Source organism: Talpa europaea (genome assembly GCF_964194135.1).
Source record: "Talpa europaea genome assembly, chromosome: 2".
NCBI lineage: Eukaryota > Metazoa > Chordata > Mammalia > Eulipotyphla > Talpidae > Talpa > Talpa europaea.
In genome coordinates, this window is record NC_140068.1 from 71,149,374 (window position 1) to 71,174,511 (window position 25,138).

General features: G+C 35.1%; 1 protein-coding gene across 1 annotated transcript in view; it reads right to left on the bottom strand.

Annotated features, from left to right (window-relative positions):
* ADGRB3 (adhesion G protein-coupled receptor B3) overlaps window positions 1–25,138 on the bottom strand; it is a gene marked incomplete at its 3' end in the record, with an annotated part of 671,719 nt that overhangs the window by 47,904 nt on the left and 598,677 nt on the right. Inside the window, exons 19-20 of the mRNA XM_084227971.1 lie at window positions 5,380–5,530; window positions 2,633–2,702 (exon numbers count right to left, since the gene is read on the bottom strand). Of these exons, the coding sequence (XP_084084097.1) occupies window positions 2,633–2,702; window positions 5,380–5,530 (221 nt within the window). The remainder of the gene's footprint in view (window positions 1–2,632; window positions 2,703–5,379; window positions 5,531–25,138) is intronic.

Below are 25,138 nucleotides of genomic sequence, written 5' to 3' on the forward strand. Positions count from 1 at the left end.
TGACTATTACTTGAGTTTTTAAAAAATGTCTTATAGTGTCCATTATGGAATGTTTCAAACACTTTCAAGCATGAAAAATGTGATTTTACAATTTTACATGTACCCTTTACCCATTCTTCCTTGCGGCCATTGAGATTTTGGGAGAAACTGCTGTAGAAGCCATTGATGCAGATGGAAAATACACATTTTGCACTCTTTTTTTTGTCTTCTAATTTTACTTCCCCCCCAGACTACGAAGCAAATTCACTAAAAATAAGCTTTTGAACAAAAATAAGTGCAGCTGTGTTTATTTCAATTACTAAATTCCCTCAAGATGTGCAGGATTGCATTGATAAGACATAGCAGCCCATTCAGGTAAAAACATTCATTCTCTTACAGCAGAGGGACATGGTGCTTGGCACTGGAGGCTTTGCAGGTTTTCTATCTGCATGTATATAATCCAGAGAAGGCTACTGGAAAATACTTGAAGTGCTGTATTGTCATTGGTGGTGCAAAGAGTCAAGTTCATGCACCTGTTTTTGACATTTGACCCTTTCCGTATCACTCCACAGAATCAACATGTTGCCTTCAAAATTAATAATGTACCTGTTCTAACAATAAACTGTTCTATGTTGGTTGTGGTGGTGGTTATTTGACTTAAGTATTTGTTAAAATTCACAGAACTGTATACTAGTAAGGTGAATATAACTCTATATAAACTCTTCTTTTTTAAATTCTTTTAAAAGATTTATTTATTTATTTATTTATTTATTTATTAATTAATTTATTTATACAAGCACCGGGTACAGTCAGAAGAGCGGGAGGTTGAGAGAATTCACTGAGCCAGAGCGGAGCGGGGAGCAGAGCAGGCAGAAGGACCAAAGTACACTGCTGAGGGGAGCAGCGGGTGGCAGGAGAGGTCTTCGTGCCATGTGGGACCCTCCTCCGGTGGCCAGGGAGCAGCCGGGGATTGAACCCATGCCGCAGAGGCTGCAGGCAGCCACACAACCCAGCACTCAACCGCTGCGCCACCGGGGAGGCCCTAAACTCTTCTTTAATTAAAATTTAAATGTAGCAAGTATATTACTACAAATGTCTCCCTCCCTCTCTTTCTTTCTCTATCTGCATATACATAGCAGAAATTGTGTGTTTATATTCAAAGTCTGCATTTAGCTATTGCTCTCTGCCATAACAACAGAAAAATAAAATTCTACTTTTCCACTTTGGGGTTGACAATTTAATATCTATTTTTATGAAACACCTGGGGAAAAAGCTCTTGATCTATTAGAGCACTTTGGTTTGGTGTCTTTGAGACTGTCACTAAATTTCTTCTATATTTTTGTGGAAGGTAATCTTTAAACTGATATATTACTCATGGTAACATTTGTATTTCATCATACTCTTTGAAAGTAGGAATCATATCATACAGAAACCTACTTCTCTTCATATTCCCAGTGCAGTGTTTTTCAAATGCTGGACTCATACCAAGAGAGTCAGACTAATGTAAAAAGCAATAGCTTAAAGGTGCTGTAGTTAGCACTATCTGATATGTGCTGTCAGAGAGGATCTTCCTTCATAGTATATAATCGAATAAGAAAATTAAGTGCTCTGCTGACAAGGTTTTTAGATTCTCTGAAAGTTTCTTTTGCATGGACAGGTGAAGTGATGTCTCCAGGCACACTCCCAATTTAGAGGAACCCAGTAGAGTGCTTAATTCATAGTGATTCCTATCTCAAAGAATACCCCCCTTTAAAATATGCTTCTGATAAGACCTTTTCCATTTCTCAATTGCTTTCTCAACTTGAACAAGCAGATGAAATAAAATATCAAAGAGCATTTTTTTACATTTGAAATACTAATATAAACTTTACCTATAAATTATCTTAAAGAATGTATGTGGCTATGATATTGTTAGGATGAAATGACACCATACTTTTTTCCCTTCTAATTTCTTTCTTTTCTTTTTTTTTTGTGATGCACTTTTATCCACAATTTTTTATTTTTTTTATTTTTTAATAATAAATTTTATTTTTATATTCCCCATACAATTGCAGCCCCCCCATTCTGACCCCAATCCCTCCCCTCCCTCCCCCGCCCCCCTAAAAGTGTCTCTGGTTCATAGTTTTTTGTTGATTTTGATTCCCTTCTAATTTCTTCATAGTCCAGGAATTTTTTAATGCATGATCTATTGAGTCCCCTGATCTTTAAATTTTAGTGGATGTGACCCTACCAGAAGAACTAAAGTTAAATGAACATGAAAAACTTGGCTGATACCAATATGTATTAGCATCAAAGAAACTAGAAACTCAGCTCAGAACCACATCCTAAGAGGGAAAACATTTCAAGATGCATCTAGTTCCAAAAAGGTATTTGAGATCAAACCCGCCAATGGACAGTCTTAGAAATAAATGGGAAAACTAAAACTAGGGTTCTGGACAGTGCCATGGCATTTATTTCCTAACCTTTGCACATGCAAAAGAAACTTCCAGAGACTCTAAAACTACCTTGCATCATTCCTCACTAAGTCACTTTCTATCATTGTTAATGACTCGGTGACAAAACGCAGCATGTCAGCAGTGCCAACCAAGACAGATATAGCATAATTGATGATTTACTTAATTACAAGCATGATTATCCCTGTGGATGGACTTACTAGTGGTCAGTGCCATAGCCTTTCGTCCTGGTGAAGCCTACTGATGTGGCAACCACCAATGCTGGTAAACCTGCAAGAAAAGCAGAGTCCCATTTCATATTCAGGTATAACCGCTATGCAGAATGGCTCACAAAAAGTCAGGACAAACTGGAGATGCTGTAATCAGAGGAACTACCTTTGGATGAATAACTTCATAAAGTATGTTCCACTTCAAAATGTCTTTCAAATACAAAAATATGAGCGCGACAGTTGGGTTTTTAACTCAGTGCAGTTATCTGATGTTGCTATGATACCACCACATTTGACATAGATTTAAAGGAAACTAATAACAGAGATTTAGTATACTTTTTAAGTTATTTTTTCCCTAGAGGTTTACACTGTTACAAAGGAAATTTATAATTATAAAACCAAAATGGCAAAAATGGCTTTTCTGGTGTGCTGGAATATTATAGACGCTTGATCCTTATCAAGTTGCACTTATAATAAAGTAGAAATAAGAAGTCTTAGCACTTAACTCATCCTTTATGACTTAATTATAGCAAAAAAGAATGTAGTAACTGGGTTAAGGGCCCTATGAAAATAATTTTTAGACTTCCTGGTATCTTCCTTTAATAACTCTAAAATATAAGAAACTCAGAAAATATAAGCCGACTTCTCTTCATGGACCTCATCAGGGGTCACTGCATGCAGTGCTCAGTCCTCCTCAGAATTCAGTTACCTGCACATCTGCATCAATTCTGAGTTGACATCTTTAAGTTTAGGTTTATATAAAACACATTTACCTCACTCAAGTTCAAAGGAACAGTCGTGTTTTGTTTTGCTTTGTTTTGTGAACAGAAATGTCTAATTTATATCATTTAAAAGTTTTGTAAAGTTTGGTCATGCCTTCTTTCCAGGAAAGTTTGCCTTTTCAGGTTGAAAAATCCATCATCTACTCACTCTCTTACAAACCCTCCACCTATCCACTTTATTCCCATCTTAGCCTCTCTTTCTACAATCCTCTTCTGTGAATCTTGTCAAATGATACCACATTCCTTCATGAGGTTTGATGAGAAGCACTATCAAGAGCCTCTCAGAGCGACACAACGTGCTTTCAAACAATTACTGGCCTTTCTCTCCTCTCTCCGTATGTGTCTGTATTTATAAATAATTATTCTATGCATGATTATATACAACAGAATAAACATTACATTTATCATTACATATTTATATATAAATATATAAAATGTACCTTCTTGCTTCTTCTCCTTCTTTCCCTCCTATCCCTCTCACTTCTCCTCCTGCATGCATAGCATTTGTTGATCTTTTTGATTGACTATACCAAGTTGGTTAGAAAATACTATTCTCTCTTGGGTCATAACTGAAGGGCTACTAGTCTAGTCCACATTTAGATTTTAAAAGATTTTTCTAAATTTATTATTTTGAAATATTATTTCTGTGCTGAAACTCATATGCCACTACTCTGCCCACCTACAGGCTTCCTGATAGTCAGGCACTGTTGAGCTTTTCCACAGAGTAATTTATTATCAACTCTAAACTTGGAGAATAGTTGTGAATCCTCATCTCAACATCTTCACTAAAAGATTTTAGTAAGGTAGTTAACAGTCCTGAAAATCCTGTATTTTAAGAAAAAATCAAGCATTCTTTTATTTCTAGGACCTATGGTTTGAATTCATGACAAACTGTCCCCTGATTCAATATCAGATCAACTGTAGAAAATCTTTGTCATGGAATCCAGACAAAAGTTTATCAAAGTATATGTAGAATACAAACGCCAATGTCTTCTTAGTGACTTTCCCCATTGCCTTGGCAAAGAGTCCAAATACATTAATTAGACATGATAGATCTTTGCTGAAACTTGAGGGATAATCTTTAAATGTACTTGATCCTTTTTTTCTAGCATGAATTACTCTGTTATTCTAATAAGCCCACTTATTAGTAATTTTTTAGGTCTCCTCTAGCATCCTATTCTCCAGTCTCCTGGTACCATAGGTACCTGTTGTATATTGGGTCCAAATGCCCCAGTCCTTTAAAATGCAAAGGAAAACATGAAAAAAAAAATCTGTTTTTTTATTCCCCTAAAACTAGCTTCTTAAACTATGGAGTATTTTCCTTATAAAATGTATAGATTTTTTTAAGATGTCCATTTTATGAGGCAATATAACAGGAAATTTTCCTAATAAAAATAGGTGAAAGAATTAATTCTCAACCTGTCAGTCATTCAGTTTTTCTGGTTGAGGGCACCACTGACTAACCATGAGTCTTCATTCATTCTAAAATTGGCTTTCTCCCTGTGATATGAATAGCTATTATCTTCCATTGTTTTGATCCCTAAAACTTTCTTGAGGGGGGTGAGGAATATATGACTAGTGAAGTATCATGTTTTGAGTCCTCAATATTTTAGGACAGTTTGTATATTTAGAATTGTATTAGCAGACAGCGGTCTGCTTTTAGCTCCATAAAATTCTCAGGTCTCATCTCATACCATCTAGACATTTTTGACTATAAATATAAATGGAGTAACTACATGGTTATTTAACATTTTCCTCTTTTTAATGTTCCAAGTGACAAAAGAATGTTCAAAAATGACCAGTCTCCTATCTTTCCACTCCCTGACATAAAATTACATATAAAGAAAAGTAGATAGAGATAGAGGAGATTAGAGATAATCACTCTCTGTTGCTTCATTATATAAACATCCCAATTCATTTTAACAAGAGTGCAAAAGGGTATATTAATATGCTTACCCCATCCAAGGCACAAAAAGCGTTTTCTTATTAGCCGTGTTCTAATTTTTCCAGTCACAGCCATATATGATTGCCACGCCTCAGTCAAAACCCAACAGAATGAAGCCAGGAAGAAAAAGTGCAAAAATGCAGTGGTAGTTGTACAGATGCTCTGTGGAAACAAAAGAGACTCATACTGAATATGAGGGGGAATTGTGTCCTTCAGAGGAATCTTAAACTCCAACTCATTATCATTATTTCCAATACCTTCTTTTTGTGACAGAGTAATTTACAGAAATTAGAAACCTGTCAGTTTTCATAATAACTAAGACAGAAAAAAGCCCTAATTCCATTTGTGTGTTTAATTTTTTATGAAAAGCTGGAATGTAAACTTAAGAGAGATTAAAATTACTTGTTTACTTGTTTTTTTTTTCTTGAAATGTAATTATGGGGCTGCTTCTTCCTTTGGTTTAAGTTACAGACATCTTGTGTAATTATTCTGGCTACATTCTTTAGTCTTTCTTTTCAATGAAGAATTTTTGTTGTTTCATCTGTGTTAATATTAAGATTGCATCACAACAGCCTTTCAAAGGGAGAAATTACTTTTATACAGTGTGATACTCAAGGTAGAAGAACAAAGTGTAAAATGACATTTGGCTAACGACCTATGTATTTTAAGGTAATTAATATACTACATCTGTGTTATTACAGTACAATGTGTCCTAATCAAATCATTCTGAAAAGCTAATCGAGTCACTGGCAGCACTCAACCATGCATTCATAGATATTTTCTCTCATGCAACTTAATCACACTGAATTGCCAACTACCAGTTGTGATTCCTCTACAAAGATGAGAAGCTTCATTCTGGTAAAAGCTGCTACTTAATTCAAAATTGATATAATTTTTTTCGTGTGAATCTTGTTAAAATTCAAGTGCTATAAATCAGAACTAGTAACAGAACTAACTTCTTCCTTTTTCAGTTTCAGTTTTGTTTCCAAAAATTGCAAAGAACAAAACATAGAACTAAAAAAAAAAATCATAAAAAAGAAACAAAATCAAAACTCCTCCTACCTTTGCTTCAGTCTACTACTAAAGTAGGATCTTTTTTAAAATCATGGCTCAAATTATTCATATTGTTTTTTTGTTCTGATGAAATTCAACAGATGTTAATTTACTTTTCAGTTTTTTTAATTCTATTAAAAAGACCTTAATGATGCTTATCTCACCAGATTATCTTAATGATGAGAGATAATGTACATAAGTTGAGTGGCACTGTGCTAGGCATATAGAAAGTGCTGAACCAATTTTGAGTATTATCATTATTTTAAGGAGTTATCTCATCCCTCAATAGAATATAGGGGAAATTAGCAAGTGGATGAATTAAATTAAAATAGACATATGGTCTGGAAGACCAATTAGTGGTTACGTGAAGGGGAAAAGGGGGGGTAAATTGAGTAAAAGGGGGTCAATTGTATGGTAAAGGGTTGAACTGGACTTTCACTGATGAATGCAATGTAGTATATACTGATCCTGGTTTATAAAAATGCACTTCTGACATTTAAATAATGTAACACAATGTTATTTCAAAAATAAACTAATACAGGTTTTTTGACACATGATTTCTTATTTCATGTAGTACTGATATCTACATATTACTTCAGTTTATTAAATTCTTACAAAGATGATTTTCAGTAAGATGAAATCGTGGATTTGTTGAACCCTTTTCTTCATATCTTTACTCCTATTTCAGGCATAATGTGGTGGCTTTAACTAATCATGATTTCTTCCAGAGTTGAGATATGGAGACTTCTTTCCCAAGTTAAGATTTAAATATATATAGGCTGAACTACTCTGCTCATTCCACACCTGAAATTCATGACCACAACTTTAATTTCAAAGATAATTTTTCCATTTAATACCTGAAGGAGAGTTACACTTTCAAATTTATATTCCATTTCTTCCACCAATTTGCAACCTCTGAAATGTATGTGCCAGCAGATAACTTTATTCTCTTTTTAAAAAATTATCAATATAGGATTGATATAACAATATAAAAATGTTGAAATCTGGGCTTTCTTGGTGGCGCAGCGGGTTGAGCGCAGTGCCGTGGAGCTATCCATAGCCTCTGTAGCACAGCTTTGATTCCTGGCCAGCCAGGGAGATACCCACATGGCGCAGCAGACCTCTCCTGTCTCGCCTGCTGCTTCCCTCAGCAGTGTCTTCAGTCTGTCTGCCTGTTTGCTCCCCGCTCTGTCTCTGGTGAATTCTCTCACCCTCCGTGCCTCTGACTATACCCTAATTCTTGTACAAATAAATAAATCTTTTAAAACAAAATGTTGAAATCTTAAATGCTAAGTCTGGACACATTGAAATTTATAAGAAATTTATAAGATCCTCAAAGTCTCAATATAGAGGCTTAATTTCCACTCTATACACATTATTTGCTACTCTGAATTTCCTGACATTTAATTCTGACACAAATTGAAATACATGTAACTTTGGGCTGCTGAGACTTATTCCAGTAATTCCTTTATCACTGGAAAATAAACTGGTAACAATGTGTGGGTATACGTATTGTAACTGGAGAAGCAAGACCTATTTCTATAGGCAATAGCATTCTACTATGAGCAGATGAATACCTGTATGTCTAGAAAATATGGAGTAAAGTTGCCTTAACCTAAGGTGTGGGTATATGTTTATGAAAGAGTTTTACAGTCAAAAAACTGACCTGTATGAAGACCACAGAAAAATCCATGATCTTGAGGAAGAAAAAGTGAGCTTTATTTGGTTTCATCATCAAGTGAACAATTAGTATAAAATCAGACACTACATACAATGAATCCCATACTATTTTCTACTGACATATCTGTTAGGCTGTCTTTAAAAATTACAACTTATGTAAATGGCAATTTTCAAATGAATTCTGATTTTCTATATTTCTCATGTTATTTTCTACAAGGGTAGATATTCTAATATTTGGGGTTCATAATTCCTTAGATCCCTTCTCTATAACCTAAACCCCATATTAACAATCCAAAGAGATCAACTATCCTTTGGATCCTCTACTTATAAATATCAAACTCAGAATCTCCTTCTCCATAGCCAGGTTCAGATCTTGGCCCCCTTTCAGTTTTTGCTACTACTAGACCCCCTGCCAAGAGCTTTGGTTTTATTGCTTCTCTTTATTCAGCACGAGTCTGCTCTTGACTCCCTTAGTGGAATCAGACAAACCTTCCAAAAATTAGATTCGTTATAACTTCATTTTCATCCAGTTATTCAGCTCCCCTGCCCACCACCCCCAATCTGCCCTTGATTTACAGCTGAATGTTGACAAATACAAAAAAAAATATGAAAACACATTTTAATTGGAAGTTTAAGTACTGTTTATATCTATCTCCCTCTCATGCATCCTTTTCTCCAATGTTTAGGGCAGCCAATCTATTATTTAAGAGAGATGCAGACATATTTTTAGAACTGAAAGGAACTTTGAAGTTTACTACTTCAAGATTCTCTCTGACATAACTCCTAAGCATTATTAACCAGCTCAGGAAGAAAATTTGAGATGAGAAATGGATAGCAAAGAAAGTAATAAAATTTATTATACATACATGTTTATTTAAAAATTACATACTACATTTTAAAGAATTTAAGCTATAGCCATTTGAATATGAAATTCAAAAAATGAATGAACGTTAAAAGGTGAGAGAAATAGGAGTTGCTGGGTAGCCAGGGGAAATAAAAGCAAATTGAGTCTGCTTTTACTATGGATGTAAGAAAAAAACATTTGAACATTTATGATAACAATGTTAAGGTAATCAGAAAAGGGAATGACTAATATATTTCTAACATAGTAGAGGATAAAAACTAAGAAAAAAAATCTATCTTTCCAATTAAAGCTGGGCCAAGAGAAAACAATATAGAAAATAAGATAGTTAGAATATAACGAATAAGACAACAAGAATAATTCCAAACATATCAGAAATCATAGTACATGGGAATGCTTTAAATTCACTAGTTAAAAGCTAATACCTTTTATACTGGATTAAAAAGATAAAAATGCAATAATGTATTTATAAGAAATATGCCTCAAACTTGATATTATAGTAACAATATATCTCTTCTAAAAGTCCAAGATCAAGTTTTAAACTACTACAAAATATAAGAAGAACCAAGGTGGCTGAATAGAAGATCAACATACAAAAATTGTATTTGCTGTCCTCTGATATCAATATACAAAACCAGTTTTTCTGTATACTAATTATTACTCATTGGAAAATGCATTATATTTTCATATTAATCATGATAGAGTTTTCTCTCTCCTTCCTCAGAAGCCATGCTAAAATGGCCATATTATTAATCCACAGGTAAAAGAATAGGCAGTAGACAATGAACTCAAAGTGTTGACAAATTTAGAAGGTTTAACTGACTTACAGTGGCAGCGAAAATTACAGCCTAAGTGCTTATAGGGGGCGTTGGTTAATGGAAATTCTGATTGTAAGAGTCATGACTCTGGGGCCTCCTGAAAACTTTAATACTTGGAAATAGAGGGAGTAAGAAAGAGGAAGAGGCACATGTTTGATTTATATTGTTGAGAAAAACAGGTTAGTTGAAAAATCTCTACACAGAATAGTTGAAACTCTTATGTTTCTTCCTGAACTCAGTGTAGTTACAGGGAGGTCTAGCCTCTGGAAGATGGAACGGGTTGTTTTCTGAATTTAGATAACAATCTTAATAGTGAGTAGACATATAAGGCAGATGTAGGTTAGGGTCCTCCTCTCCTCCCTTCACTTCTACTCTACAGTGCCAGGTCAGACATCAAAATTTTCTCCCAGAGGCAGAAAAAATTCTTTAGACACCTACTCATCCTTGATTAACATGTTGTGAAACCCATCTTTCAATAAGTCCACCTACCCACATAGAGCTCCAAGACACTTTTTAGGGTCTTGTTTTTACATATAAATATAGTAAAGGATAATCAGATAACTGACAAAAAGATTCTAATGTGGAAAACAGGGAAAAAACAAAACGAAAGATAAAGTAAAAAGTAGGGAGATACAGTAGAGGTAACAAAAGTAAACTTCAAACAAACAAATAAACAAAAAGACTGAGTTCTTCAGAAATGGAGAAGATTAATTGCATTTATTTGAAAAAAAAAATCACCAGGGAAAGATGATCAGGAGATAACAGAGAAAGAAAAGATCCTATTGATAACAATGCATAATCATAAAAACTAAAAAATACCTCAAATATATTTAATAAAAACGTACAGGGGTTTATATAGAAAATAATATTTTATTGAAAGACAAAAAATGACTAAATGAAAAATATGTATGTACATGAATTGGGAGACTCAATATCATATGTCAATATTTCCCCAAATTAAAAAAATATAGTCAATGCATTTATCTCTAAATTTGTTTTTATATTGAAGTCAATTGTAAGTCATAGAGAATGCAAATTAAAAAGATGCCAAGAAGAATAGAGCAAGATACAGGGTTATCCGAAGTTATCAAAAACAGATTAATATGTGGAGAGATGACTTCCATCCCAATTTTGCACATGAAGATTGAGAGAGACTAAGCAACTTGGTTAATGCCTCATGGTTCATGTGTGAGCAGCAGGGTTGGTTAAAACACTGTTTCAGTCTTAAGAGCTTGTGTACTTCATGCCTTCCTTTCACATTGCCTTTTTGACAATATATTTTTGCTCATTCATCATCTAATCCATACAGTCTTTTTCATCCTTTTCAAGCTCCAAATTCCCTTTTTACTCTCTATGACCTTGCCCTTTATATTACTCATAAGGTGCAAACCATTCCTATTATTTTATGTTCATATTCCCTGTGCTTTAGAACTTTCTTCCTAACTTCATCTACCTCTCCCTACCTACCTAAAGCAGGTCTTCCCTTTCTAGGAAATGATGTAATAGATCTAAGAGTCATGTCCTTGGGGCTACATTGTGGCTCCACACACTGGCATCATCAACCTCCTTTTTATTGTTTTCTTTTTTTATAGTTCTCCTTGGATAGTTCTCTTTTTCCAATTGTGATCAAATTTCTTTCAATCTCTTTACCACTGCTCTCATATTTTTTTCTTGCCATCTAATATCTTTCTTCCCTCCCACAGAAATCATTCATGATTTCCTAATTTTTAAGGCTAAAGAGTAAATTTTTTTTAACTTACCATACAAACTTTGAACCTCTCACAAATCATGCCCATTTTTATGATACAGTCTTTAAAGGCTTCCCTAAATCTAAAATTCTACCCAGAATACTCTAATTAAATACCTAATCTGGCTATTCACTCTCTTAAATTAATTTTGGCAATGTTTTCCCAGGAAATTATACATTTTATTTATATTTTCTAATGTGTTTCCTAACCCAATCAGATACTCTGTAACTTTTAAGTCTTACAAGTTTTAATAGTACATTTTTTTTTTAATTTCTAAGGTTGCTTCCTACATCTTATTAGATTTTTAAGATGCTTACTTTACTATTTCAAACTTTAATGACTGTTTAGTTCCAGCTTGAAAAACATTACCTTATTACAGTAATGAATTTCCTAAAGTGTGAAATATAATCATTTACTCTCTTCATTTGGCAGATTGTTTTTGGCAATTCTAAGAGCAAAATACTATGTTCAGTTAATTTTCAACACTGAAATAAGAGACAGGGTGTTAGTATTTAAAAATAAGTGATCTCAGACACCTATTTTTTTAATATTTCAAAAAGCAAACTAGAAAGTGCTTTTGATGAGTGATTCATGACATTAAAAAAAACCCTCCATGGGATAGAAAATGTAGAAAAGCTTGCTGTTACTGGAAATATGAAAAACAATATTGCAATTGTACTGAAGTACTTCAGTAGAGAATATTTAGAAACTTAAGTAGTATAAATATCTGCATACTTTAATTGCAGTATTTATGAAGAAATCAGAAATTATACTTAGCACAATATTTTAGTAATCTGAGACAAACTGAAATAATTCCTTCATAAGACAATTTTATTTAAATGACTTCATTTCTTCCATTCACATGCTGATTTGTCTACAATAAATTAGAAATAGATATATCTTGCTATTTGCATGAAATAAAACATGTATAACAGACACACTAAGTCTGGGACTCATCTAACTCCTTACATACAAATGATGTTATCAGAAGAAATTCTGCTCACATTGTGATTGCAAAGACAGTTCCATACAGGCTACACTAATAACTGCATTTACATTCTTACAGACTACATATGTATTATTGTGAAGGTAAAATAAAATGGATAAAGAGGGCATTGTATATAACTTCTCATGTAGTAGGTGTTCAATAGTTGTTCATAATATCATAATTAAAAAGCTTAATTCAATATATGACCTAATTTTTACTGAGCAAAACAAATGTATTTGAAAATGTTTGATTATATTTTAGAAGATGACAACAAACTTATCAAGCAAGTACTCATCAGTTTAACAACAATGTCCCAAGGTAAATAGTTTATGAATGAGGACATGAAACTCTGTGGTTAAATAAAATTTCTGAAGTAACAGAAGTAGCAAACGTGGATACTTGTGGTCTTCTCACTACAATATGATGTCTTGTGCTGTAAAGGACTCTGGTTTTGTTAATATTTAAGTTTTTATGTTTATACTATATCATTTTAAGCCACCTCTAATTCTTTTTCAAATAGTGTATAGATGATAAATAGATGTCATGATAAAAATATTAAATGAGTTCTTATTATCTGAAAGCCACCAACTTAAAAGAGGAAAACATACCATTTAAGAGTATAGTTTTGGTTATGCAGATTCCACCAACACATGTACATACATACTTTGAGGATATCTGGACACAGTAGCTCATTCACCAGGCGATGAATCGTTAAAACTAGTGGGCACTGTGATGATAAACTTCATCATTTCATAAGATTAAAAAATTCTGGTATTAAGGAATCAATCAGAAATTTTTTGTTAATATCATTTTTTTCACCCTCCTTTATTCCACAGTTGCTATGATATGTTACATCAATAGCAATGTAACTTGTAGACAACTGAAAAATGTCTCTCATAGACCCAAATACGTGGCCCCTTTTGGCTTTTCTTTGGATATAACTGAAACCATCAATAGAAAAGTTAAAATGGACCTCAGTTCTCTGTTGAAAACTCTTGGTTCACAAGCTGGGGAAGGAGGTGGGGGAAGGGTAAGAACAAAGAGGGAAGAAGCACAATGGTCTATGGTGGTGGAATGTGGGTGAGTGGGTGGACGGTGCACTATGGTGGTAATAACTGATGGGGGTACCCCAATATTAAGTCAGTTAAAGTAAATTAATTAAAAAAATTCTTGGTTCACCATTAAACAAAGGTTGGAAAATTTCCTTAAAAACTATGGTACAAAGCTATAATAAGAAAATATCTCTCCCGGGCCTCCCCAGTGGCGCAGGGTTGAGCGCTGGGTTGCGAAGCTGCCTGAAGCCTCTGCAGCGCTGGTTCGAACCCCTGCCGCCCCCCCACCTGACCGGAGGAGGGTCCCACCTGGCGCGCAGACCTCTCCTGCTGCCCGCTGCTCCCCTCAGCAGTGTATCTCATCACTCTGCCTGTTCTGTTCCCTGCTCTGGCTCTGGTGAATTCTCTCACCCTCCCGCGCTTCTGACTGTACCTAGTGTGCTTGTATAAATAAATAAATCTTATAAAATAAATTAAAATAAAATAAATCTTTAAAAAAAATCTCTCTGAACCACCTGTTTGGAAAAAAAATCCAAAATTTGAAGAAATTGCTCAGTCATGTATGATAGAAAATAGTTAACGAGAAAAGGAACAATACAAGCTAAAAATGAGTACCTTGATTTTCACAACTTAATATTAAAATAAAACAGCCCTATTAAAAAGAAAATAAATTTTTGATAGATGTAAATAGCAATAAAAATCTGTTCCACAGATGTCAAAAATATGTGTCTTGCAGAAAACATGTTCATAATTTGAAGACCTTGGAAAGTTTGTCACACATAGCAGGAAAATCTGATTCTTTGAAATATGTCCTTTGGGAATCCAAACATTTGTGCCTCATACACAGCAGATGCTTCATTATATACTGTTATCTTCAGACTTGGAAAATAACAATTTTATTCAAAATAAAATATAATTAAGTCACTTGCTAAATAAGGCCAAGAGTTCAACTAAAGCTTTACTAATAATTTAGAAACTTCGAAACGTGTCATAAACTCTTAGACACCTCTAGCAACTGGTTTATACTGTGCTCCTATCTACAGGTGAAATCATTTGTCAGTTTAAGAAATGGTAGTTATCCTCTGGTGTAAGCCAGTACACCAGACTTATGGTCACTCAAAAACAGGGATAATAGTAATGCAAATATGAAGTCATTTTTAACATGGCAAAGGAAAGCAAATGAATCTCTGTAGCCATGTTGCTGGGATTTCTAGGCTTTGAAAATACTTATTTGATGACTTGGAAGGCAGAGGAAAATAATGCTTTTCTATCAATAAGGCATTTATACCACTTATAAAGTTTACTCAATAGTCCACTTGGTGTCACAGTCTGTTTGAAAGTAGAATGAAAACAATTTTTGATTCAGAGGTGGATTGGCATGAAAAGATCCTAGATTTTAGATGCAGGATAATATTTTTCAACCTTAGCCAGACAGTGGTATCACGCTGGGGGGTTCTAAAAAATATAGCTCTATTAGAGCTATCCCCTGATTTTTATCAGTGTGGGGTATAGCCTGAGCATGAGCATTGTTTAGGCTTTCTGGGAGAGTCTAATGTGATCCATGGTTCACAATCAGCAATTCAGACAGTCATAGCAACTGAAACTACCAAATGGGTGACCTTGAACAAGTTATTCAGCTTAAAGCCAAAATCTTTCACCTCTCACATGTCAATGAAACTACAGCATGCCCTATATATATATATATATATATATATATATATACACACACACACACACACACACACATACATACATACTATATGTGATTTTACGGTATACAAAATGGAATACTACCCAGAGATCAAAAAAGATAAAATCATGCCCTTTGTGGCAACTTGGAGAGAGCTGGAAGGGATATGCTAACTAATTCAGAAGAAACATTATGCTGTCACCAGTATGTGGACTCTAGTAAATTCAAACAAAGTGTTAGATTAAGCCAAATTTAAAAACTAACCCCCGAAAGCTGACTGTAGAACTGAGTGGTCCAGATGGGGAGGGGTGCAGGGAAGGGGTGAGAATACAGCGGAGATCCAAATGTACTATGGCGGAGGCCTATGGGTGCTTTGGTGGTGGGTGCCCCTTCTAGTTGAAGGGAAGAGGATCCTATGCTTCCAAAATACAATAAAGCTATAAACCAACATTATAACAATATAAATTTTAAATCAATAAAATAAAATCCCCTCACCCTCAAATAGTATATAATAAATGCAAAGGGTTTCATTCTTGGGTTCTCAAAAATATTAATAATTATGACCATTCATACAAATTCTCAACCCATTTTAGTAACTTATCTAGATATAGTGGTCTTCAAAAAAAGGCAGGCTATCACTTGGTCCTGCTTTTGGACTTAAAACACCCGAGTGAAAATGTCTGCTGTTAAAAAGCCACCCAAAGGTGAATTATGTAAATGCAATCACTGGACCAGTTATGAAACTCTGGACAATTTGTGGAGATCTCAAAGAACTTCTACTCTAAAGTACTAATTTCCACCCTTGTATGGGTAGCTCTATTTGTGCCTATCATTTATATCTTGATTTTCTTAACTCTAAGGTTTCTATCCCAGTATTTCAAGTTCAACACATCCAAAAATGAATTCTTCCTCTTTCCCTGAAATTAGCTTGTCTTTTTGTGTCTGTTGTCAGTGAAAGAACACCATGATTCTCCACCAGGAACTTAGATGTTGTCCTTATTATTCTGCCATATCCAATCAATTACCAATTCCTGGTTACATTTAATATAATGAATCCACTGATCTCTCTATTTTCATAACTACTAGTGACAAAGTGAGATTCCTAGAGGGCTCACCCCTCTGGCAACCTACCTCCTTTTGTAAAGGCTAGAAAGAGAAATGGAAGCTTCGGAGCTAGTATGGCAAGATCTCTCTGTGTTCTATCTCTTCAACAAGTTAATAAAGGGTCTTAGAATATAGCTGGTGTATATTAAGTGCTAAATAAGTTATGGTTATCAATGATTTTATAATTATTAGAAGGGGGTATAGTCATGAGATTTATTTTTATAGTGATAAATGCTAAAGTTTAATTGTTAAGAATCAACTAGAGAAACTACAAATCAGGAATAAAAGACAACAGGTTGCATTAAGGTTGGGACCAGTCTTATAGAAATGAAATCTAAAGCACATGGGAAGAACTGGCTTAATTAGGAGATTTGATCTGAAACAGGCAGGAGGGAAGAAAGACTGAGTGTAAATGTAGATAAATAAGCATATTTTGTGGTTGCAAGAGAAATCATCACTGTCTGTAATGGCTACCAAATTCTTTTTGGTGTAGGGGTTTAGTCATTGCTAAAGTTGTGGGAAGGAAATCAGAGGCTTGTTGAGAACTGGAGAGCCGGAAAACATGGAGCTGTCAGCAAGCACTGAAATCCCTGTTGAGCTGCATGAATATGCAGTTATCAGATTATTACCACTGAAAATCCAAGACCTGCTACAGATACCCCATCGAACTCTGAAGTCAGAACTCCCAGACCCCTATAAAAGAAGAAAAACACAGTTTTTCACTGGGTTCCTCTTTTAATGGGCTATCCTGGTGCATAGCTCCCAGCCTTTGACTTTTTCTGACACACTCCTTGCCACTGTGCCAAATTAAAACATAAACCAGGTTTATGGAAACAGTTCACATTATGGTGAAAAACAAGTCAAGATTTCAGCCCATTAGTTAGGAAATCACATTGTCTTGTAGAAAGTCACTTATTCTGAAGCAAGATTGAAGATCTGTCTCAAGCTGCTTCTTATCTTTTTAATAAACAATTACCTTTGAAAGTTTGGAACCCTACAGGCTAGGTTCTCACTTTCTCAGCATGTGGGTTAAACAACTATGCCAGAGTACTGTAGTCCAGATTGGACAAAAATAACAGGCAGCAAAACAAACTATTTCTAGTACCATTACTTTTATAAATAATGACTAAAAATACCCTTTGGAAGACATTCATTTATTGGGAAAGAATAGTTCAGCTCAGACAAACCCTAGGTTATCTTTTTCTTTGTAATGTCTTAGTGGGTTTTTTGATAGGAATTTAGCGTCAAAATATTTATGGAATGAACAATATTTGGAAAATCCTCTATTTGGAAAATTGCAAACATTTTATACAACATAGAAAAGAAAATTTATGTAAGTAAACACAATTATATTCATGCCATTCAGAACTGATAATTGGAATGCATAATTAGGAAGACAAGGGCATTTCAAATTCTGAATTTACATATTTTTGTACAAAACAAATTGCTAAATTCACTTGATTTCCTTTATCAATACAGAAAAAATCTATGTATTTTATTAGAACAACTCACTTTTATATCTGGACCCTAAATACGACTAGCAAGACACTGATTTAAAAGAGGATAGGGGCCTCTCTGGTGGTGCAAGGGGTTAAGATGCAACCTGTGAAGCTATCCACAGCCTCTGCAGCACGAGTTCCATCCCTGGCCTCTCCTGACTCGCCCACAGCTCCCCTCAGCAGTGTATTTCAGTCAGTCTGCCTGTTCTGCTCCCCACTTTGTCTGTGGTGAATCCTCTCACCCGCCACACCTCTGGCCTGTACCCCAGTTCTTGTATCTATAAATCTTTTTTTTTGTATTGTATATCTTTAAGGCACATTTTTGTTGAATTTGCAAATTCATTTTATACTTGAACCAGAAAATTCCTGACCAAATCCAAATTGCTTGATTGTGTTGTTGCTTTCACAGATTAGTATATATGTCAAAGCCTCCAAATTGTACCCTTTAAATATGTCATGATATTTTAGTTCTACATTTAGTCAATCTTAGGAGCTTTATATCCTCCAGAAAAATTGTCAAAATGCTTGGTCCATTTGTGGCATTATTCTTATCTTCCATTTTTATTTTTTTTTAAATTTTATATATTTTTTACATCTTTTTTTTTTTTAATAGAGGCATGCTTTTATTTATTTATTTGTTTGTTTTGTTTTTGTTTATACATGCACTGGGCACAGTCAGAAGCGTGGGAGGGTGAGAGAATTCACCAGAGCCAGAGCGGGGAGCAGAGCAGGCAGAAGGACCAAAGTACACTGCTGAGGGGAGCAGCGGGCGGCAGGAGGGGTCTGCGCGCCATGTGGGACCCTCCTCCAGTGGCCGGGGAGCAACCGGGGATCGAACCTGCGCTGCAGAGGCTGCGGGCAGCTTCGCAACCCAGCGCTCAACCGCTGCGCCACCGGGGAGGCCCTACATCATTTTTTGTTTTTGCACAGTGTATGCACTTTCATCTTGGTTATAGTCCCCATACAATTCCCACCCACCTTGTTTTGATCCTACTCCCTTCTCCCCCCCCCCCGTAGTGTGTCTCTGTTTTATAGTTGCTTGTTGATTTTGATTTTTACTTTATTATAATTAGTCTTTTTCCTGGTCCCTTAATTAGGTTTTCTAAATTCTTGCTATGAGTGAGACCATCTGGTATTTTTCTTTTTCTTTCTGGCTTATTTCTATGAGCATGATCCTTTCCAGCTCCATCCATGTTGCTGCAAATTACATGACTTTATCTTTTTTTGATTACTGAGTAATATTCCATTGTGTATATGTACCACATCTTCTTGAAAAAGTGTTCAACATCACTTGTAATCAGGGAAATGAAAATCAAAACTACCATGAGATACCATCTTACACCAGTGAGAATGGCACATATTAAAAAAACAAGCAACAACAAATGTTGGGGAGGATGTGGTGAAAAAGGAACTCTTCTACATTGCTGGTGGGAGCGCAAACTGGTCCAACCACCATGAAAAGCTGTCTGGAGGTTCCTCAGTCTACTAAAAATGGAGCTACTGTACGATCCGGCCATTCCATTACTAGGATCTACCCAAAGGACACAAAAACACTGATTCAAAAGAATACCTGCACCCCTATATTTATAGCAGCACTATTTGCAATAGGTAAGCTATGGAAACAACCCAAATGCCCAACAATAGATGACTGGATCAAGAAGATGTGGTGTATAAATAAATCTTTAAAAAAAATAAAATGAAAGAGATAGAAATAAAATTTTATTTTCAGAGCATTAAAACATAAGTAGTACACATCATAATTTTACCTTTGTTTAGTAATGGTAACGGCTGGAACAGAATGTTTTTGGGTTGAATTGAAATTTTATTATTAAGCTCCTTTGGTTTCAATATGGCATATCATTTTATAATATTTCTCCCTTCACATTTTAAATTTGTACTTAGAACCAAAACAACAAAAAGTGTCTACATGAAAATAAAATGAAAATCTAAGAGACTACTAAGTCAAAAATAGATCGTAGCAAATATTTTAAGTATAGTCTTTTATATCATGACTTTAAATTACATAGTTTAAAGTAATGTGGATGAGCTGAGAAACTCCCTCCATTTCTAACCATAAGACTAAGATTAGTGGGGAGAGAGGGAGAGAGAGATCTGGGTCCAAGGCTGAGGGGGGAGGGTGAAGAGGGGTGGAGAGGGAGTTGAAATGTGTTCCCGGTTTTCTCTACAGAGCTATAATTTCATTCTCTTCATTTTAAGAGGGCAAAAACTGCTCCTCTCTCCCCACCTCCAAGCTTGCTTCCTCTGTTCTTCTCCATACATTTTTGCCTTCTGAGGAGAGGCGTGGCAGTAGTCAAAGTCAGTATTGGAGCAGGAAAGGAAGGAGAGAGAGGACCCAATTACATGCTGCAACCTGTCCTCCTACTTTGACCACAATGTCTTAATGCCAGGATTCCACAAGAAAGAACTTTGCTGCAGAATCGACTTGATTCAAATGAACCAAATACTATAAAAATAATTGGATCATGTCAAATCCAGATAATATGTAAATATCTACCTTTTCTAAGTATTTATCTTCTTCAATTCAATATACATATGCCAAGTATATATTTCTAAGAGAAATCAGATTATGATTCATATTCAGTTCTCAATCAGTCTTTCAGTACGGGAAATATTCCCCTGTAGTAAGCGAAGTACATTGAGAAGAAACACATTCTTTCAGGTTTCTAAGATGCCATTTAAGGCATAATTATAGCAAATAATGTGATGATACATGTGAAATTGCTCTCAAATTATGCAATGCCTTTTTTTCTTCCATTATTCAAAACACTTTTCACATGTATCATCACATTATCTGTTGGAAACTCCTAGTTTTATATTTATTTCATAGATTATAGCTTCTAAGGGTCAGGATTTACACACACACACACACACACACATTTTCAGTGGAATACCTGGCACATCGATTTTATTCAGAAACCAAATATTCTATGAGAAAGAAATAACTCTGTTATCAATAATTTCAAGGGAGACTTTGGTGTGAATACACATGTTACCACTTAGTGGTGGGTGAGTGTGAGGAGTTTTCCTCATTGTTGTAGCTTCTCACAATTATTTTCCACCTCTTGCCTTAATAACAGAATCTTCAAAAAATATTACTTGGCACATAGGACTTCAGAATAAAAAATTTGACTTTCCCATTCTTTCTGATTAGATTCTTATCAATGGGCGATAAGTAATAATAGTATGGAAAACTTAGGGAAGTTTTCTCTTTTCCCTTTCCCCCTTGTTATCAGATGGAATGTTCACATGATGACTGGAGTTGAGGCAGCCATCTTGGACATTGAGGAGGAAATTACAAGTTTATTATGGCAGAAAAAAATTCAATTAGAAGAAAACTGGGTACCTAATGACCATCTGCCTATGTGTTTCTGAGAATTAAAACAAACAAATATCTCTTTCACATTCCTCCTGTTTCAGATTTCCCTATAACTCAGAGCCAAAGTTTAACCTAAATGTTACATTTGTTATCAATATATAAACTCAGAGTTATGCTTAATTCATAAAATTCATAAAATGTCATGTACTGTACTTGAATAAATGCAATTTATGAACCAACTGGAATAAAAGATACTAATTTTCCAAGTTCTGAAATCTGTCCAAATAATTACACTTAATTGTATAGACTCTGAACTATAACTTCCTCAATTTCACTAATCCTCCTTCACTTAGCAAGAAATGATATATGTAAAGTGTGGTCGGTTTTACATAGTACTTTGATACCCACTCATTTGAACCTATGATTAATAGGAAAGGTAGGTATAATTACTACAATTTTTATTTTATGGATGAATGAAACATGCCCAGTGAAACAGTTAATTTCCCAAAGTCACACAAGGACCCAAGTCATGTTTTTTTTTTTTTTTTTAAATTATTCCAGGTCTTATATGTTCTCTTTGACACCAAATGATCTTAGTGGAACTGTTTGAATTGGAAATGTCCTCTGTCATTTAGCATTAATATACTGGAGCAGATCCCAGATATCTAGAGTGTCTTGCTAAACAGAATTCTCACCTTGTTCTTCCCTATGTTTCTAGTAATTCTTGTCAGAATTCCTGGGCTTCACCTTATCCTAGGTTGCTCAAGAATTTACACTGCAATTTTATTTTATTATTTTTTTAAGATTTTATTTATTTATGCATACAAGAGCTGGGGTACAGGCCTCAGGTGTGGGAGGTGAGAGGATTCACCAGACAGAGCAGGGAACAGAACAGGCAGATTGACCAAAGTACACTGCTGAGAGGAGCAGCGGGGGAGTCAGGAGAGGTCTGCTGTGCCATGTGGGTAGCTCCCTGGCTGGCTGGGGGATCGAACTTGTGCTGCAGAGGCTGCAGACAGCTTCACAGGTTGCATCTTAACCCCTTGCACCACCAGGGAGGCCCCTACACTAATTTTTAATTTATATCTCAAACTGAACCATCTCTCCCACTTGAGATTTGAAACTCTGTAGACAAAGAGTAGTAATTATGCCAGTCATTTATTCCAATTGTTCTACAATTAAGTGGACCTTTTTCCCTAGTTCTTCCACTGGATATCCAGTGAACTGGCCTAACTAGTGAAACTAATCAATTAAAATAACTAGATAGGGGATGCTTCTCTTTTCTTCATTGCAGCTCTTGAACCCAGAACTTAGGAGGACTCAGGAGAAAGAAATTCCAACCCTTTGTCATAACATGAAAAGATAGGAAGAACACAAAGAACAGGAAACATTTGACAGGAATGTGGAGAAATGGGTAAATCAAGTAGAAGTCTGTCAAATAGAGAATTTCCTTAAGTGTCCGGAAAATGTGAAGAGCAATCCATAAGAAATGGTTATAGAGTAACCTCCATTTGACTGTTCAAATACATTTCAGGAACTCAAATATGCTGGTATTCAATTATTCAAATCAGATATTCATAATCAGAGATTATGGTACTTAACTTTTTTTTTAACCTTATTTTTAATGTGACTCACTTAAGCATGGAACATCTCTTAGCTTTGTTTAAAATGTAGAGCTTGGCATAAGTGTGATTCTGAAATGCATAATTTTAAATACATTTTTTAATCAGTTGCAATATGATTGGTTCTTTATTAATGTAACTTTATAGAAGATATTAAGATAAATTTTTAGAATTAAATAAGTCAACAAAAAGTAGTTACTGAGAGTGCAATGAAACTGTACTTAACACTCTAAATTGAAACTCATTCATGCTCTACTATGAGCTAATTAGAAAAGCAAAAATTTTGGTGGTAAAAGTGTTATTTTTACAAAATTGACTACTACTATGTCTTGAGAACAAAATGGAATGAGGAGAAGGAGGGGGGAACAGTCACTCACAACTATGATGCAATATAGAGAGATAGACAGATAGATGTAGATCTAGACATAGATATAAAAGAAGAAGCGATGCTCTCAAGGTAAACAGGAACAGAAAGGATGGAATACTCTGGGTAAACCTGTTGATCTCCAAAGTGGGGGTATGTGTTCTTATACTCCCCTGGGTCTTGTCCTCTCTGAGAAGGAACATTATTAGTATGTTTCACATTGCTTTCTTAAAGCTTGGTTAATTATTTATCCACACTCCTCCATCAGTACCACATAGACAACAGATGAAAGTGCCAAACAGGTTGTTTCCATTTGCTATTGTTTTGTTGCTGTTCATCATTATAACCCCAGAATTGAGCACTGAGCCTGATTTGTGTCAAGATATAAAAATACTCAGTTTCTGAATGATTGTGAAAATGTGTGAGTGAGTTACTGAATGAATGAGCAGTTTCTATCTTTGCATTGCTATATTTATAGTTATTGATGTGCCTGGCTTGTCTCCATTAACGTAAGCTTTCTGAAGAAACTCTATTTCCAGTTCATTTTTCTGTATATTACTGTGCCTAGCACAGGTTTTCAATGAATGAGAAAGTACTGCATGAATAAGAAGGTATTCTGATTTTTTTCCATTAATAAGAAGAGGGGACATGTTTTCTATATATAATAGAGGCTACAGACTGGATAAAGGCAAAACAAGTGTTAATGGTCTTCTAAAAATAAATTATATTTGGGCTTGTGCAGATAATAGTATGATGTTTCTGAATTATTTATTAACACACTCTATAGTATAGAAGTAAATTCATAGTAACTTGCTAATTCTAACCTCAACACCAACATATTTTTGTAATCAAAATACAGTACAATACAGACAATACAAGGGTTGGAAGAGAAGACAAAGCTTTTTAGTCAGAGAAATCATCTGATGCTGATTATTAACCTGAGCTTGTGGCCATGTGACCCATTTATACCGAGCTCTACAAATTGACTGAGTCTGTAGGTCTGCCTCCTATGTGGGCTAGTTGATTTCACTCTTTTTTCTCCCCATCCCAACTTGCCAATGCAAACTCTGAAACATTAATGTTAATTGGCCCCATATTAACTATGCAGGAATTTATGTGTAGGAAGGTATAAATATAACTTTAGTTCTAAAAAAGTTGATCAAAGTGAGTCAGGAACATTTCCTTCATAACAAAAAGGCAGAAACTTAATGTAAACAAAAGGTGATATCACAAGTCTAACCAAGAAGTAACTCATATTAAGCCAGCAATCTCTACTAGGCAGAAAAATAAATTTTGTACAAAAAAAATTAATCACTTTGGGCCTCCCCAGTGGTACAGCGGGTTGAGCGCTGCACTGTGAAGCTGTCCACATCTTCTGCAGCACAGGTTAGATTCCCGGCCAGCCAGGGAGAAACCCACATGGCGTGGCAGACCTCTCCTGCCTCGCCCGCTGCTCCCCTCAGCAGTATCTTCAGTCGGTCTGCCTGTTCTGCTCCCCGCTCTGTCTCTGGTGAATCCTCTCACCCTCCCACGCCTCTGACCTGTACCCCAGTTCTCGTATAAATAAAATCTTAAAAAAAATATTAATCACTCAATAATAATGGCTTTAGGACTATTGAATCTTGTGGTTAACTATCATAAGGAAGGATTAATTGATATTTCTCAAGGTTTCATAAGATGTAATGATCCATGCTAGTATTCAAATCCAAACTCAGAATTCCTCACCCATGCTCTTACATGATGCTTTACTTCTTAAATATTTGAAATTATAGATTCTTGCAAAGTTCACAAAATATTTGGAGAACTGAATACGCTATTACCTAGAAACCTTCATTTGTAAATAATTTTAGAAAACAGGAAGACCAGTACATGTCTTCAGAACTGAAAATGTTGATGGAAATAACTACCTTTTCTCCAACCCTTGTCTTCAGAACTGAAAATGTTGATGGAAAT